The sequence below is a fragment of the Orbicella franksi genome, chromosome 6 (assembly GCF_964199315.1).
Source record: "Orbicella franksi chromosome 6, jaOrbFran1.1, whole genome shotgun sequence".
Lineage (NCBI taxonomy): Eukaryota > Metazoa > Cnidaria > Anthozoa > Scleractinia > Merulinidae > Orbicella > Orbicella franksi.
The window spans coordinates 19,758,297-19,773,111 of record NC_138150.1 but is presented as its reverse complement, the minus strand read 5'-3'; the positions used below and the strand labels follow the sequence as shown (position 1 = coordinate 19,773,111).

The following is a 14,815-nucleotide window of genomic DNA, read 5'->3' as shown; positions in this document are numbered from 1 at the left end:
AGGTTTGACTCTCAGTCAAATATATATGTACCAATGGCCACGGCTGGGGTTTAGTGGAGGTCAAGCAAAAATTTCAGAACATTATGTCACAAAATGAATATTTACATGTATGAATTAATTGCAAATTCCACTGATTTAAACATTTTCAAATGAAATTTTTTATGGTTTTCTTATTGTCAACAAAAACCTTTGGCGGTGGCAATTAAATAATAAAACCAAATCTTCATTTATTTCTGTTGATTACAAAACATTACTCTTTGGCATCAGCAATTCCCCCTGATGTAACTGCAAATGTGGCTTCATTTTCTGGAAGATCAGGACTAAGTAGACAAAAAGGATTTCCAATTAATACCTTGGGTCATCAAAAAGGCAGGGTTCAATGCATCTTATAGCTAGCCAAGTAGCCCAATTATACATTACACTGTAGTTTACACCATTACAGAAGTAAACATTAACAGGGTCTGGTGGTGCATTGGCTTGCCCATCTTTATCTTGCTCTGATAAGAATGCACTGTATCAGTATGGTAAATTTGGGCAAGCTTTACAATGTCATACTATCCTGATGGCTATTAATATTCAGTACATAAAAGTGGCTCTTACTACTGCTGATAGACTATTTTAGGCTCATAAGCAAGTTTGTGTTAGTACCACATTTCATATTGCTATAATGGCTGCCAAAGTGTTTCTCTGGAATTTTACAAACCTGTCATATATTTTCGCTATTCTTGTTTCTCCTCTACCTTTCCTCAAACTAATGCGAGTTGTTGAGGCATGTGCCAGTATGTGTCCGCCAATTGGTTTCTTGGGGTCAGCTTGAAAACTAAAAAAGAAACGTCAAAGTTGGTATTTTCTTTCATTTCATGTTATTTGATAAGCTCCACATCCTAATTTCAATTATAGGAAAAATGATGGTAAAGGCAATTGATTTACCTCATTGTTGCTGTGTTTGTTTCAACCATCCATACCAGACAGCCACAGAGGAGATTTAAAAGAAAGTAAGAATAAGTAAGAAATTATGTTAAAGAGAATGGCAAAATTAATATACCGGTAATCTTGCAGAAATGAAACATAAATGACCAATCAACAACAGTCTATTTCTACTACTGTAAATCAGTGAAAACTAAGCACACACCTCCTGGATCTGCTGTCATCTGCCAAGAGGAGAAAACATATGTTATAAGGCATTGTGGAAATTTGTGTTGAATTTGGGCAAACAAGCTATTTTCACAAAAGCTGTACATGTGTTACAAATACAAGTATACAGTGTACAATGGTGTACAGGGATGTTCTGGTAATCTCTAAAATGTTCTTTTACAATAACTGCAGAAATTCTCGCATGCTCATTGGCTAATTTTCAGACAGACACATGAATTTATAATTTATTGTAAAAACAAATTGAAGTCAGTTTTTCATGTGTCTGTCCTGTTATTGAGAATGAATTTCGTCATAACATTGTTAAAGTAGTCTACGGATCCACTTGGCCATCGCCTCATAGATCCACAGCTACTTTGACAATGTTATGACGAAATTCATGATCAATAACAGGACAGACGCATGAAAAACTGATGTCAATTTGTTAAATTTACAATGCATAATAATTCTTTTTTTTTATTTTGAAGTGCCAAATTCTCAAAGCTCTTTTTTTATTAACAGCTGTGCAACAGTGGGTCATGTAATTAGCTGAACTCCACTGACAAAAACTAAGGGCTCTACAAATATTCAGAGCAACCTGGATAAACAAGAATAAAGGTTAAAATTTTCCACTGATTGATAATCATGATGATTGGCATACCTGACATTGACATACCTGATTGGTGATGAAAATTGCAATGTTGAATTCTGTAAAATAGAGCAAAAAAAAAATGATTGTGGGAATAATTTGCAAATATTTTAAAATCAGTTAATGAATAGTTTCTTTTTTATTTATCTTGGACTTCTGTGAGTTTTGCTCGTTTATTCCATTTTCACATTATGTTTTTACCAATAGGGGAAGATCTCAAAAATTACTTAATTTATATACAGTACAATATATTTGTATTGTCACTGATGAAGATCCATGATTGGTTGGAAAAAAGTAGACTGTGTAAATTAGGTAGAAGCTGTAAAACTGACTCAAGGAATATTGATGTAGCTCACCCTCAGAGAGTTTTTGCAGTCGTGATAACATCTGAGCAAGTTTTTGTTGCCTGTCAGCCAATTCGCCTCTTCCACAAAAATCAACTCTAAAGAGTGCCATTATTGAGTCAATTATCTGATAAAAATAATTAATAACAGACACATAATCTCAGAAATAAAAATTCTTGTAACTTTCATCATGAGAAAGAGACTTGATGTGTCCATGTGATGATATGTCTATATCCTGTGTAGGGTGTTTACAGTTTTGGTGTTTCTGAAGTATAGATATTCTCCAAAAATGTTATTGATTATGTCTTGTTAACCCCAGCATCAAGCTTTAATAGTTCCTGCTTGAGCCACGCCCATCAAAGTTTGCCTGGCGTGTTATTGGAAAGATAGTCTAGGTTCTAGTATGATTGTGACATCACTTCAGGAATGACAAATCTTGCTGTGATGCCTCATGTGAAAGTAAGTGGTACCCTTGAAGCATTTGGGTCCCCATGCAAACCGCAGCCCATGGTGGCAATAGCATCAAGAACACTGAACACAACAATGAATCTGTGGACTATGTCCTCTGGTAGCTGAGAACAACATGAAGTGATCAGTTTATGTTACTTTGTTGGAGAATGTGAATCATGAAGATTATGTTTTCATTCTGCTGTTTGGTTTCATGTGCTCTTCCTGATGTAGTCATTAGTCACCAATCTCCCACCACTGGGTCAACCAGGGTGGGTGTGGCTCACACTGGAAATCTAAGGCTTGATTTCATGGTCAGAAGTGTCAAAATTGTAATTTTTGGTGGGGAGATTAATATCTATGCGTCATAGATAAGCTATGGCTGTATGGGTCACTTGGCCCAATGCAGACTTCTGTCTTTACCTCACAGAAATGCAAAAAGAGTTAAAAACCTGTAGACGATGTAGGAAATAATTATAACTGTTGTTAACACGTTTGGTACATGCATTTTATTATGTTTTTCATTTGCGCATACCATTAGCTTGAATACTCCAGGTTCTTCATGGAACTTTGCAGCCACACTATCCATTAACTCATACTGATGTTCACCTATGAGTGGAATTATTATGGTCACATTAATTTGTGATAAATGGAATTAATAATAATGATAATGATAACAAATGTTACTATTTATATGATCAGCAAATTTGAAGTAGACTAGTACATATCATTATTGTTGTACATGTTGCTGAGTGGCATGCTGACAGAGCATTGACAAGGTGACCCATGACACTAATATCACTCACTTGTGTATGCTCGGCAGTACAGAACATTGTCCAGCATTGCATTCTGGTCAAGGTTGAATCTGTCTGCAATCTCTCTAAGTCGATCAGGTCGACTGTTACAGTTAATGTAAAGGAGAATGGCCAGAGTGAATATGAATTTGAATATTATAGGAAACATTAAAGTATTTAGTTCCAATAAACCAGAGTACAGTTCCTCCTCAAATTTTTGTTGCAATATTCAGAACAGGAAATGCTTGTCTAGTCACTAAGTTAAGAAACAATAAACCATGTTCAAAGGATACAAAGTGTTCTGTAAAAAGAGTGATGAAGATGGTAATTAATATATCCATGTTGAAGACTGAAAGGCTTGGTTCATTAAATCAGAAGGTTTTTAAACACACAATAACAGTTCTGAGTTACATAACCATAATTTAAAATCACACTGGACCTTTTTTCCGATAACTATTGTCTATAGAGTTGATATCATAAAAGCCTATCCATATTGCGATGGCCAAACATTTCATTTTTCCTTTTTGTTGAGCAAGTTCATATTTGTGATTGCAGAAAGTTTAAAAATCTTTCTAATATGTACAATAGGTACCTCTGTATCGATGAAAATTACTTTTCCTCCTGTATAGCCATTTGCTCCAGGCAGCTGTGCTGTAACTGGCAAATAACATGTCACAATAATCACTTAATGACTGGCCCCAAGGGAAACAGTGAGTTTTGTTTCCCTGAGACCCTCAATGTTCCCTGAGTGAAGCCGAGGGGGAACATTGAGGTCGCAGGGAACAAAACTCACTGTTTCCTGCAGGGCCAGTCATTAAGTGTTTTGTTACACCTCCCAGCTCAAAAGTAGAAAAAACTGCAAAGAAATTGTTGCTTTACGCCGGCTGGCTCACCAATTTGCCGCGATTTCAAGGAGCGCAACCTGATCACGTGCAAGTTGAAGGTTCATGTTGTTCATGTTGTCATGTTAGTGAGTTTTGTTCACTCTAGGGAGTTAGTGAGTTTTGACCCACGACACATGAAACGTTTTCCTCCAATCAGAAAATGTATTTGAGTTAGGAGGTATAACAACAGTATTTATTGAACACCATCACTGCTATAATCCTGAGTGAAGTTTATAACTGAATGCTTTCTCTGTTTGGTATCTCACAATATTGATACTGATATGAAAGACTCTACTTCATAACTGCATGTTAAAACTCACCACAGAGTGTATGTGATAGCTGTGTTTTGCCAGTCCTGAATTCTGTTTTAAAACAAAAAAAATCCAAATCTTAGTTTCCAACTTTCAAAATTTACGTAACTTTTAAGTTTCCCAGAGTAGTTGAACATGCATAAAAACATTTATTTCTGATGCTTATTTGGCCGGGAATTCTTCCAAGATAAGTTTCTAGTCCCTTTTTGACAGCTCCAAGTGCGCCAATGATAACTGGTATCATTTCCGTTCTCATGTCCCACATTTGGCTTGTTTTGATTTCCAAGTCCTTATATTTGGATAGTTTTTCAGTGACTTTCATGGATGTGTTTCTGTCTGATGGTACTGCCATGTCAATAAATTTACAGGTTTTCGTTTTGTGGTCTTTAATCACTATATCAGGTCTGTTGGCTGTTATTTTCCTGTCTGTGTGTATTGGCATGTCCCATAATATCATGACATCCTTGTTTTCTGTAACTGTTTCCGGCTCATGGTCATATCACTTTTCTGATGTCTTTATATTATAGTTGTGACAGACTTTCCAATGTATATACGTGGCTGCTTTATCGTGTCGGTGGGTATATTCTGTTTTCACAAGTTCAGGACACCCAGACACGATATGGTCGATTGTTTCGTCATATTTGTTACACATCCTGCATAGGGGGCTAGTACCGTCTTTGATAATGCTGGTGTGGTATGATCTGGTAGCTAGGCTTTGGTCTTGGGCTGCGATTATGAATCCTTCTGTTTCTGCCGTCAGTCCACTGCTTTTGAGCCACTGGTTGGTTTTGTGGTGGTCAACATCTGTTTCCTTTATTCTCTTTGGGTATCTTCTGTGGAGGGCTTTGTCCTCCCACTGCTTTGTTAATTTTTCTTGGGTCTTATTTCGTGCTATTTGTTTGGTTCTCTTTGCATATTTGGTGGTTGTTTCTTCTGCTTGTTTGTCTGGTATTGTTAGGTCTAGTTCTTGTTTGAATTGTTCTGCTTGCCTTTGTATAGAGTACAATTTCTTTCTGCCATCATGTTCTTGCACTAGTTCGATTAGGGCATCATCAGTGTTCTTTAGGTATGTATCGAGCTCTATTGTGGTTGTTTTGTAAGAGGCTTCTAATTGGATAAGACCCCTACCACCAGCATTTCTTGGGAGGTAGAGTCTGTCTACACCTGCTTTTGTGTGATGCATTTTTGATAGGGTGAGTAGTTTTCTTGTTTTTGTGTTTAACCTCTTGATTTCACTCATCTTCCAGTCGATTATGTTAAAACTGTAGGTCACCACTGGGATAGCTAAGGTGTTGATTGCCTCAAATCTATTGGCAGCATTGAGCTCCGTTTTTAGGCCCATCCTTACTCTGCGGTAGTATTCGTTCCTCACTTTTTCTTTCATCTTGGCATGCTGTATACCATCACCTTCATCCACGCCAAGGTATTTATATGTGTTCTCTTGGTCTAGTTCCTTGATACAGGTGTCAATGTCAAGTTGTACATCGGAAGTTTCAGTCAGCTTTCCTCTTTTGAATGTAGCTTTAGCGCATTTGTCCAGCCCGAATTCCATCTTTATATCATTACTGAATGTCTTTACAATATTGAGTAGGCCGGTTTGCTGGCTGTCACTTTTTGCATATGTTTTTAGGTCGTCCATATAAAAGAGGTGGCTGATTGTTCTACCCTGGGCTTCATACCCATAAGTGGCTGCCTTTAGTAATGAGCTCAGTGGAGCGAGGGCAAGACAGAATAGGAGTGGAGAGAGAGAGAGTCTCCTTGAAAGATTCCACTTTTGATATTGATAGGCCTTGATGTCATTGACCCTTCAGCGTGGTTGAGGTGTAAAGTTGTCTTGCAACATTTCATACTTTCTGTGATAAAGTTGACAGTCACAGGGCAGATGATCTTATAGACTTCCATGCACTTTATTATCCATGTGTGAGGTACACTATCAAATGCTTTCTTTTATTATTATTATTATTATTATTATTATTATTATTATTATTATTATTATCATCATCATTATTATTATTTATATTTTACTATATGCTAATTACTATCATTCCGATCACTAAATTTTGATTACTACACTTATAAGTTATGTTACCTCCAAAAACCTCTGTTATTGACATGCTTTCCATTCCTCCTGCAATAATTGTTTTTTTTTAAGAGACTGAATGTATGAAATCAAACCAAAGCATTTAAGATCACAAGAATACACAACAAATTAAATAAAAAATTGAAACATACCTCCAAGAAGTTTGCTGTAACAAAAAAAATATGGAGAGGCTGTTACTACATTTGCCTTTGGCGATCTTTTGCAGTCTTTAACGAGAGTATCTTATAAGTTATTTGAACATTAACTGTCCTTACTCTAGCTCAGTACTTCCAGTAGAAATACGGAAAACCATTTTCCTCATGTCACTATACTCCAGAGCTGTAACAAAGCCAGCATTCTGTAAGATGAAGGGTAGAAAGTGAAAAGTCAAAGTATAACAGGAAGTGAATGGATTTTTGACAAATTTACATTTTCAACAATTTTAAAGTTCATAAAACACTTACAGCAAGCTTGGCAGCAGCTTCCTACAAGGAAAATGTTTCATTTTAAGTTAGTATGAAAAGGAGCCAGTTAATAGGCCTTATGCACAATAGCCAATATGGTTTTCCTGTTATAAAATTATGCAAATTAGCCATGTGGTCTGCCAGGGAGGGGGAACATTGGATACAGATGTTTCTTTAGAATTCCACTTGTCCCAGTAGTGAAACCTCAAATGTTTCTGCCAAAATGACTTTCGGAGCCGAATCATGGAATATTGATTTCATCATTTTTGTTAATGGATATCTTCACTTGTCAACTTTACTAGTCATTTGTTTTGTAGATGTGCAACCAAAATATATTGCCTAAAGTTTAGAGTATTTTTTACTAGTGTACTAAAACCAAAGCATGGGTATGTAATCTCTCTCAGAAATAATAGGAAACCAGTTGAAATTTGCTGATTTTAATGTATCTGTCCGCTCAGAAATCACGTGCCCAATTTTACTACTTTTTTTAAAATATGAAAACAAACAATGGTGGCGCTATTGTGAATAAGGTCTGTTATTAAGTAAATAAATTAATTTGAAAAACAAAGGTCAGACAAAATGTGTGGCCTCAAAATTTCCATACCTGCACCATGGAATGTTATTGCAATTTCTGAGAGGGTGGGGATCTCCATAGCCAAAAGTTTTAAAGCAATGTATTTAGATGGAATTTCAGGAGGGGTGGACTTCAAACCAAATAACCTTGTAGGGGAATGGATATTTTCTGGAATAACACGTACAGTTGGACCTTTACTTCATATGCAGTTTGTGCACCGACAATAATTATGAATTATTATCTTTGTTGTAAAATTCTATCAAAGTAGAATTTAGGAAGTATCGTTATACACTGTGTTATATTGTTCATGTCACCTTTATTTTCTCCATTTTTGCTTCCGATATTCCTTTTATTTGGCACATTTTTCGCCTTGTAGTCATCTGCACTCCCTATAGAAATTATATTAATCAACGTAATTCAATTCAGTGAAAATTTCCCTCTTGTTTAGCTTAGTTTAGTTAACCTTATTCTAAAATTTCAAGTTTCATCATACAAACAGACGAACATAATCTTACCTTGACAGTGCATATTCCAGCTGACTTGAGCTTTTTTATATCGGCAACATTCTTGAAAAACAGTCAATTATTCATTAGATTCTAGCGAAGGACAATAATATAACGAACGCGGTGAAAAACAGGATTGTCTGAGTACTCACAATTCCGTGGTTCTGAAGAAGGTCTATATCCTGATAAAATGATTCCTAATAGACAAAGAAAAATTTTTTTCGTCAACGGATTTACTCATAACCACATACTTGTTGAATGGACGAACATTTTTACGGCGTTTTTATTTAAGTTTCCCTCTTCCACGGTCCAAAGTCACACAAGTTGAGGTGTGTATAAGCCAGCGGTTTTCAAAAATCCTTACCTCTTCTTGATCGCTTAACTCCTCCTCAACCACTTGGTCACGAGCAGAAGCAGTTTCCATCATCTTTGAGTTTCGTTAGGTTTTGTTTAGCTTCGTAAACTACAAGACTTCAGCTTTATTCAGCCCTGTGAACGATTGAAAAGTGCTTCATTTCTGCGAAAATTTGCGCCTAAATGTTTACCCGCAGACCTTGTTACATCAATTGAATTTTGCACAATGTAATCAGTAACCCATTCCTGGTTTACTTACCTTTAAGAAGAAAACTAACCCTCAAAAAAGTGAGAATGTCTAGCCGTTCAAGCCACTAACTACACGGAGGTAACGAGAAAAACTTGCGTTGTTGACTGCGCGCAGTGTTATGAATTTTTCCCGCGAAAAGTTAGCCGCGGGCGCGCACAATTATTTCCCGCTATTTTCAAACCTGTAGTCGAGGCAAAACCCGCAAATGGTCCCGCAAATGACAAAGGAAGCTGACGTTTTGAGCTTTTCAGATAATTTTTCCCAAACTGCTTGATACATCAACTTTGTCCTCTTCGTGTGAACGGCAAAAAAAAAATTGAAAACGGTCGAGAGAGATGGGCTCTAGGAGGGCTCTAGCGGTTCGCGAATACGTGGAAATTTGATTGCGAAATTTCTCCTCTTTCACGTATGAAAGGTTCCACCTTATCATATCACAACGCTCGGACATTTTTGGGGAAAATTATTTTGTTTAATCTAAGGCACTTCTATGATTACGTTTTAAGCTTTTAGTAACAAATTTGCTGTGAAATAATTCCAACACTAAAGAAAATTCAAGTTCGTTTCTGTCGTGTTTATTTTGCTTTTATTCATGTATATATATTCAAATAGTGCTTTCCAGACCTTTCATGTATCTTCCTTTTGAAAATATTTTCAAGGTAAACCCTTTTCAAAACTTTTCAAATTTCCCAGAAAAAATATGGGCGCTTAAAATACGCACGCGCCATTTTTTTTTTAAATAAAAAAATTCAAAGTTAAATATTTCAACAAGTACTTTGCTTATTTGTAATAATATTTCATTTGAAAGTCAAATATATGATAGTTTATTTGCATTTTGTAGTAAATATTCTCACTCAAAATAAATCATCACAACTGTTCTTTTGTAGTTTATTTTCTCTTTGTTCTTCTCTTGTTTACTTACAAGTCAACAATTACTTAATTAAGATGATTTCTGCGGAACATCCGAGCTATAATGGCAAGAACTGAAAAAGTTACCAAAAAACCTCATAACATGGAAATAGTTTGAATAAAGGTAAGAAGAACTCATCGAGATTTAAGCTCTCAAGCTGACCCCGCGAGAGAACTTGAAGTTATCCATATTTCAATGAAAACGGACGTTTCACGTTAGTTGAAAAAAACAATAACACGCGAATTAAGCATTCTTACGAGGTTTGACATTAAATTTCTCGAGAATGCTTGGGGATTTAATCGCGGGGTCACCTAGAGAAATAAATTACAGTGAGATGTTTTAAATAGTATTCAAAAAATTACTGTACTGTGAGTAGATTTTTAGTAAATAATTTTTGCACTTATTGCTCGAACTTTGAGCGGAATCCGTCTTAATTAAAAATTGGTAAAAAGGAATTAAATGGTTGTCACTGGCTAAAAATATGGTTATCGGACGTTTCGGCCACTACTGTTGCCTTCTTCAGCAAAAGATGGAAAATGCAAATGTTAAACGGCGTCCTGCTAGAATATGTAAAAGATGTGTGATAAAACTAAATGAGCAATAGTCTCTAGAGTATTCTTACTGAGTGTAAAAATTCTTAATGCCATTGTACACGTTCGGTAGCGCTATGTGTTCGTTTATAGCGTTCCTGTCTCGCACGGAATGCCAAGCTTCAAGAATTAGTCTTTGTTTCCATACTGATGATCTGTCGACAATTTCAACGTTCTCCAAATCTATTTGGTGACCGTTGAGCATATGGTGTTTGGCCAATAAAGAGTTTTTGTCCAATGTTGCTATAGCTTTTGCGTGTTCTTTCATACGTGTTTTTAACGCGCGTGATGACTGACCAACATAAACACAGTCACAATCTTTACATTTGATCTTGTAAACAATGCCTCTGGAAGCCTCTTTCTCGATCTTGTCTTTAGGTTTTTTGAGTATGTTCGAGATGGTACGAATAGGTTTATGGGCGACCTTGATATTGAAACCTCGAAGAACGTTTGCGACTCTTTCGGAAAAACCTTTGGCGTAGCAATCGAAGTGGTTAAAGAGAGACTGGACTTTGACCAATCACTACCGGAAAGAACCAACTTGTCTATCCAAAATATCATGACACTTCTACAGTTTGTCCTCGACAACAATTTCTTCATATTCCAAGGCAACCATTACCAACAAATTTTCGGTTGTCCGATGGGATCCCCAGTCAGCGCCATCTTGGCCAATCTCGCCATGGAACATGTCGAAGAAAAGGCTCTCTCATCGACCCCTAACCCTCCTAAATGGTGGTTTAGATACGTAGATGACAGCCACGTATGTGTTAAAAGAGAGCACGTAGATGAATTCCACTCACATCTCAATTCCATCAACCCTCACATCAAATTTACAATCGAGATAGAATCAGAAGGTTCCATTGCCTTTCTCGACACAAAAACAACCAGACAAGAAGATGGCTCGATCGCTGTGTCTGTTTACAGGAAAGCTACTAACACCGACTGTTACCTTGATTTCAAATCACACCACCATCCTCAACATAAACACTCGGTCGTGCGCACTCTCATGGATCGCGCAAGGAACATTCCTTCCACGGAGGAGGAAGTTTCACGGGAAACTAAACGAGTAACGAAAGCCCTTGCCACTAATAACTACCCTGCAAATTTCATTCACAATGGCCGCCAACGGAATAGACAACAAGAAACGAATGATACCGACCATCGTGGTTTTGTCATCCTCCCCTACGCCAAAGGTTTTTCCGAAAGAGTCGCAAACGTTCTTCGAGGTTTCAATATCAAGGTCGCCCATAAACCTATTCGTACCATCTCGAACATACTCAAAAAACCTAAAGACAAGATCGAGAAAGAGGCTTCCAGAGGCATTGTTTACAAGATCAAATGTAAAGATTGTGACTGTGTTTATGTTGGTCAGTCATCACGCGCGTTAAAAACACGTATGAAAGAACACGCAAAAGCTATAGCAACATTGGACAAAAACTCTTTATTGGCCAAACACCATATGCTCAACGGTCACCAAATAGATTTGGAGAACGTTGAAATTGTCGACAGATCATCAGTATGGAAACAGAGACTAATTCTTGAAGCTTGGCATTCCGTGCGAGACAGGAACGCTATAAACGAACACATAGCGCTACCGAACGTGTACAATGGCATTAAGAATTTTTACACTCATTAAGAATACTCTAGAGACTATTGCTCATTTAGTTTTATCACACATCTTTTACATATTCTAGCAGGACGCCGTTTAACATTTGCATTTTCCATCTTTTGCTGAAGAAGGCAACAGTAGTGGCCGAAACGTCCGATAACCATATTTTTAGCCAGTGACAACCATTTAATTCCTTTTTACCAATTTTTAACATGCCTGGCTACACACCGAACATTTTTATCCGTCTTAATTAGCTTACATGTAAATTTAATTAAAAAGTGTGACCAAAAAATGTATTTTATATATAAAGAATTTTTGCGAGATAATGTGAAAACATTTGCACAGCGTTTCCCCTGGTAGCAATTTTGGCAAAAAATCAACGAGGAGTGCGTAAAAACATTTTCCTGCCAAAAATATTCGTACTGCATCTCGCACAAAAACTGGACGAAATTTTCGAGTTTGCCAATATTTGAATTCATATTTCAATGATATAAACTCCGAATTTCCTTACTGATAAAATTTGCAGAGCTAATTCCATGTACTTGTTGCTGTACTTGACTATACGAATAAAGAGCAACATAACAGTCTTTCAACGCCGGGTTTTGCTTCCCTTGGAGTTATGTGACTGACGTCCAAACATTTCAGACTATTTTTCTTGATTTAAAGCTTCAAACAGTTTATTGCCTGTTATTCATGTTACCCTCAACAAAACCAGGAAGTGTTATTTACACAGGACGAGGAAAGATGAACTGATGAACTGATGAACTGATGAAAGATGAACTGGTTAAGAAATATTCACTTTTCACGACTCTCGGCCGTTTTGCTTTGGGAGTTCCCTGTTGCCATAATTCGTCGCATCAAACATATAAATGGCCGGGATGAAATTAAAACTTTCTCCTCTCGTGGCGTTTTGTGATAGTGTCAGACAATTCGCACTCAGTAGACTGGGGGAATCTTAAATTAAATGTAGAAAAAAAGGCCGATAAAAGTTTAAGAAAACAAGCCTCATTAAACTAGACATTGTCTTAACATTAGGTTATGTACGTGTTTTGAGAAAATTTGAGAACTTACAGTCGAACCTGTATATATTAAGCGGCCAGTTTTCAAAGGTCCGATTTTTCGCTCATACAAACACTGTATGTGTTACCTGTATTAGACGGTCACCTTTATTAAGCGGACGCGGCCACCATGTAGCAGTCCAATATTTGTCTTTCTTTGTTATTTTTACCTGTATTAAGCGGCCACCCTGAACGTCACAACTATGAAATTGAACGTAACAACTATGAAATGAGAATGAGACATTTTGTTGTGAACTGTAAATTATAGAAATACAGTACTGTATACCGCATAAGAGTAGAGGACAATTTATTGCACAGTACTTTTACACAATGTTAGGTATATTATACCGTTAAGTTGTAGATACGCCATTAAAATTGACGTTAGACCACGCCGAGTGAGTATTTTTAGTGATCTTGTATTATAGGCGGCCAGTTCCTCAAGTCCACCGAACGTGGCTGTTGTATACAGGTTCAACTGTATTTTGTCGCTTAAAACAAACAAGTTCGTTCAGATGAAGTTGAATTTACCCAGGGAAAGATGAAAAATGAGAGTTTGGCTCTCAATGTAAAACAATTCAAATATGTGTGAACATTCAAATTAAGAAAATACCGCGGAAAATAATGGTTGCCGCTCAATACATTGTTAAAAAATACATATTCATGAGCTCAGATTAGAAATAACTCGGAAGGAAAAATATAAACAATACAATCCAAATTAAGTTCGTTCAAATTGAAAAGAAACTCGGAAGGAATATAGAGAACAAGGGGTTTGCCGCGTAATACAAGAAAATTCAAATATATACGTGCTCAAATTCAATAAGAAATAACCCTGCAGGGATAATGTAAACAAAACAAACAAGAAAATCCAACTAATTAAGTTTGCTAAAATGGAAAAATTGTATCGGAAGGAAACATAGAAAATAATATTTTTGCCGCCAAAACAAGTTAATCAATGTATAAAACTCGTTAAAATTAAGGAAAATTGACTCAGCAGGAAACATAACAAATTATATCAGGTTAACAGCTCATTTCCAGACATTCTATAGGTACAAGTTCGTTGAAATTAACACCAGAGGAAAAAAACACAAATCCAAACATTTTTGTATTCAATACAAGGCAATCGAAATATACAAGTGCGTAAAACTAAAGAAAAATTAACTGAGCTGAAAAATGAAGAATGTTTTAGCTCTCAAAACAACAAAATCCAAAAATACAAGTTTGTTCAAATAAAGGAGAAGTATTGACGTAAAACACGAAGAAACAAAACAATGAAAAAATTTAGGAAAATTACTTGAGAGAAAAATGGAAAATTATTTTGTTGCTTGAGGAAGACAATTCATAAATCCAAGGTCATACAAGTTCGTTGACATTAAGAAAATGCCGCTCAAAAACAAAACGATTTATATCAGTGTAAACTGGTTGAAGTTGAAGATGAATAACTAAGGAGGAAAACAATATGGAAAATCAATCAATCAATGCGAATTTCTGTGTATACAATTCGATGAGAATAAGGAGAATTAGGTCATGCACGATAGTCACAAGCTCGTTAACATTGAGCAAACTTGAATCCGATAAAAAAAAAAAACCCGAGCAAAATTTTGATGCACGAAACAAGACAATCCACATTTACAAGCGTGTTAAAATTAGGAAAATTGATTCAAGAAAAAAAAAAAAGAGCAATATTTTTTAATCGCCGAACAAGGCAATCCACACTTACAAGCTCGTTAAAATTAAGGAAAATTCACTCGAGGAAAAACGAGAAGTATACGGAAGGAATAAAGGAAGAGGACTAGTGCCGCAGCAAGGGAGAACATTGTTGCTGAAACATTGGTTGATTTTCTAAAATGTATCCCTGTTTTCCCACTC

At 36.3% G+C, this 14,815-nt stretch overlaps 1 protein-coding gene across 1 annotated transcript; it reads right to left on the bottom strand.

Moving 5' to 3' along the window:
- Window positions 1-250: 250 nt before the first annotated feature.
- LOC145488966 (meiotic recombination protein DMC1/LIM15 homolog) lies at window positions 251-9,398 on the bottom strand. Its single transcript, XM_081467830.1, has 19 exons — window positions 8,546-9,398; window positions 8,334-8,378; window positions 8,194-8,244; window positions 7,993-8,067; window positions 7,105-7,125; window positions 6,916-6,998; window positions 6,793-6,806; window positions 6,650-6,688; window positions 4,570-4,611; window positions 3,958-4,022; window positions 3,659-3,666; window positions 3,378-3,469; window positions 3,107-3,180; window positions 2,137-2,251; window positions 1,808-1,839; window positions 1,133-1,151; window positions 931-940; window positions 704-820; window positions 251-320 (listed from the first exon to the last, which is right to left on the bottom strand). Exons 1-19 carry the CDS (start codon window positions 8,606-8,608, stop codon window positions 251-253), a joined length of 1,035 nt encoding a protein of 344 aa, XP_081323956.1. The 5' UTR covers window positions 8,609-9,398.
- Between the last annotated feature and the right edge of the window lie 5,417 nt (window positions 9,399-14,815).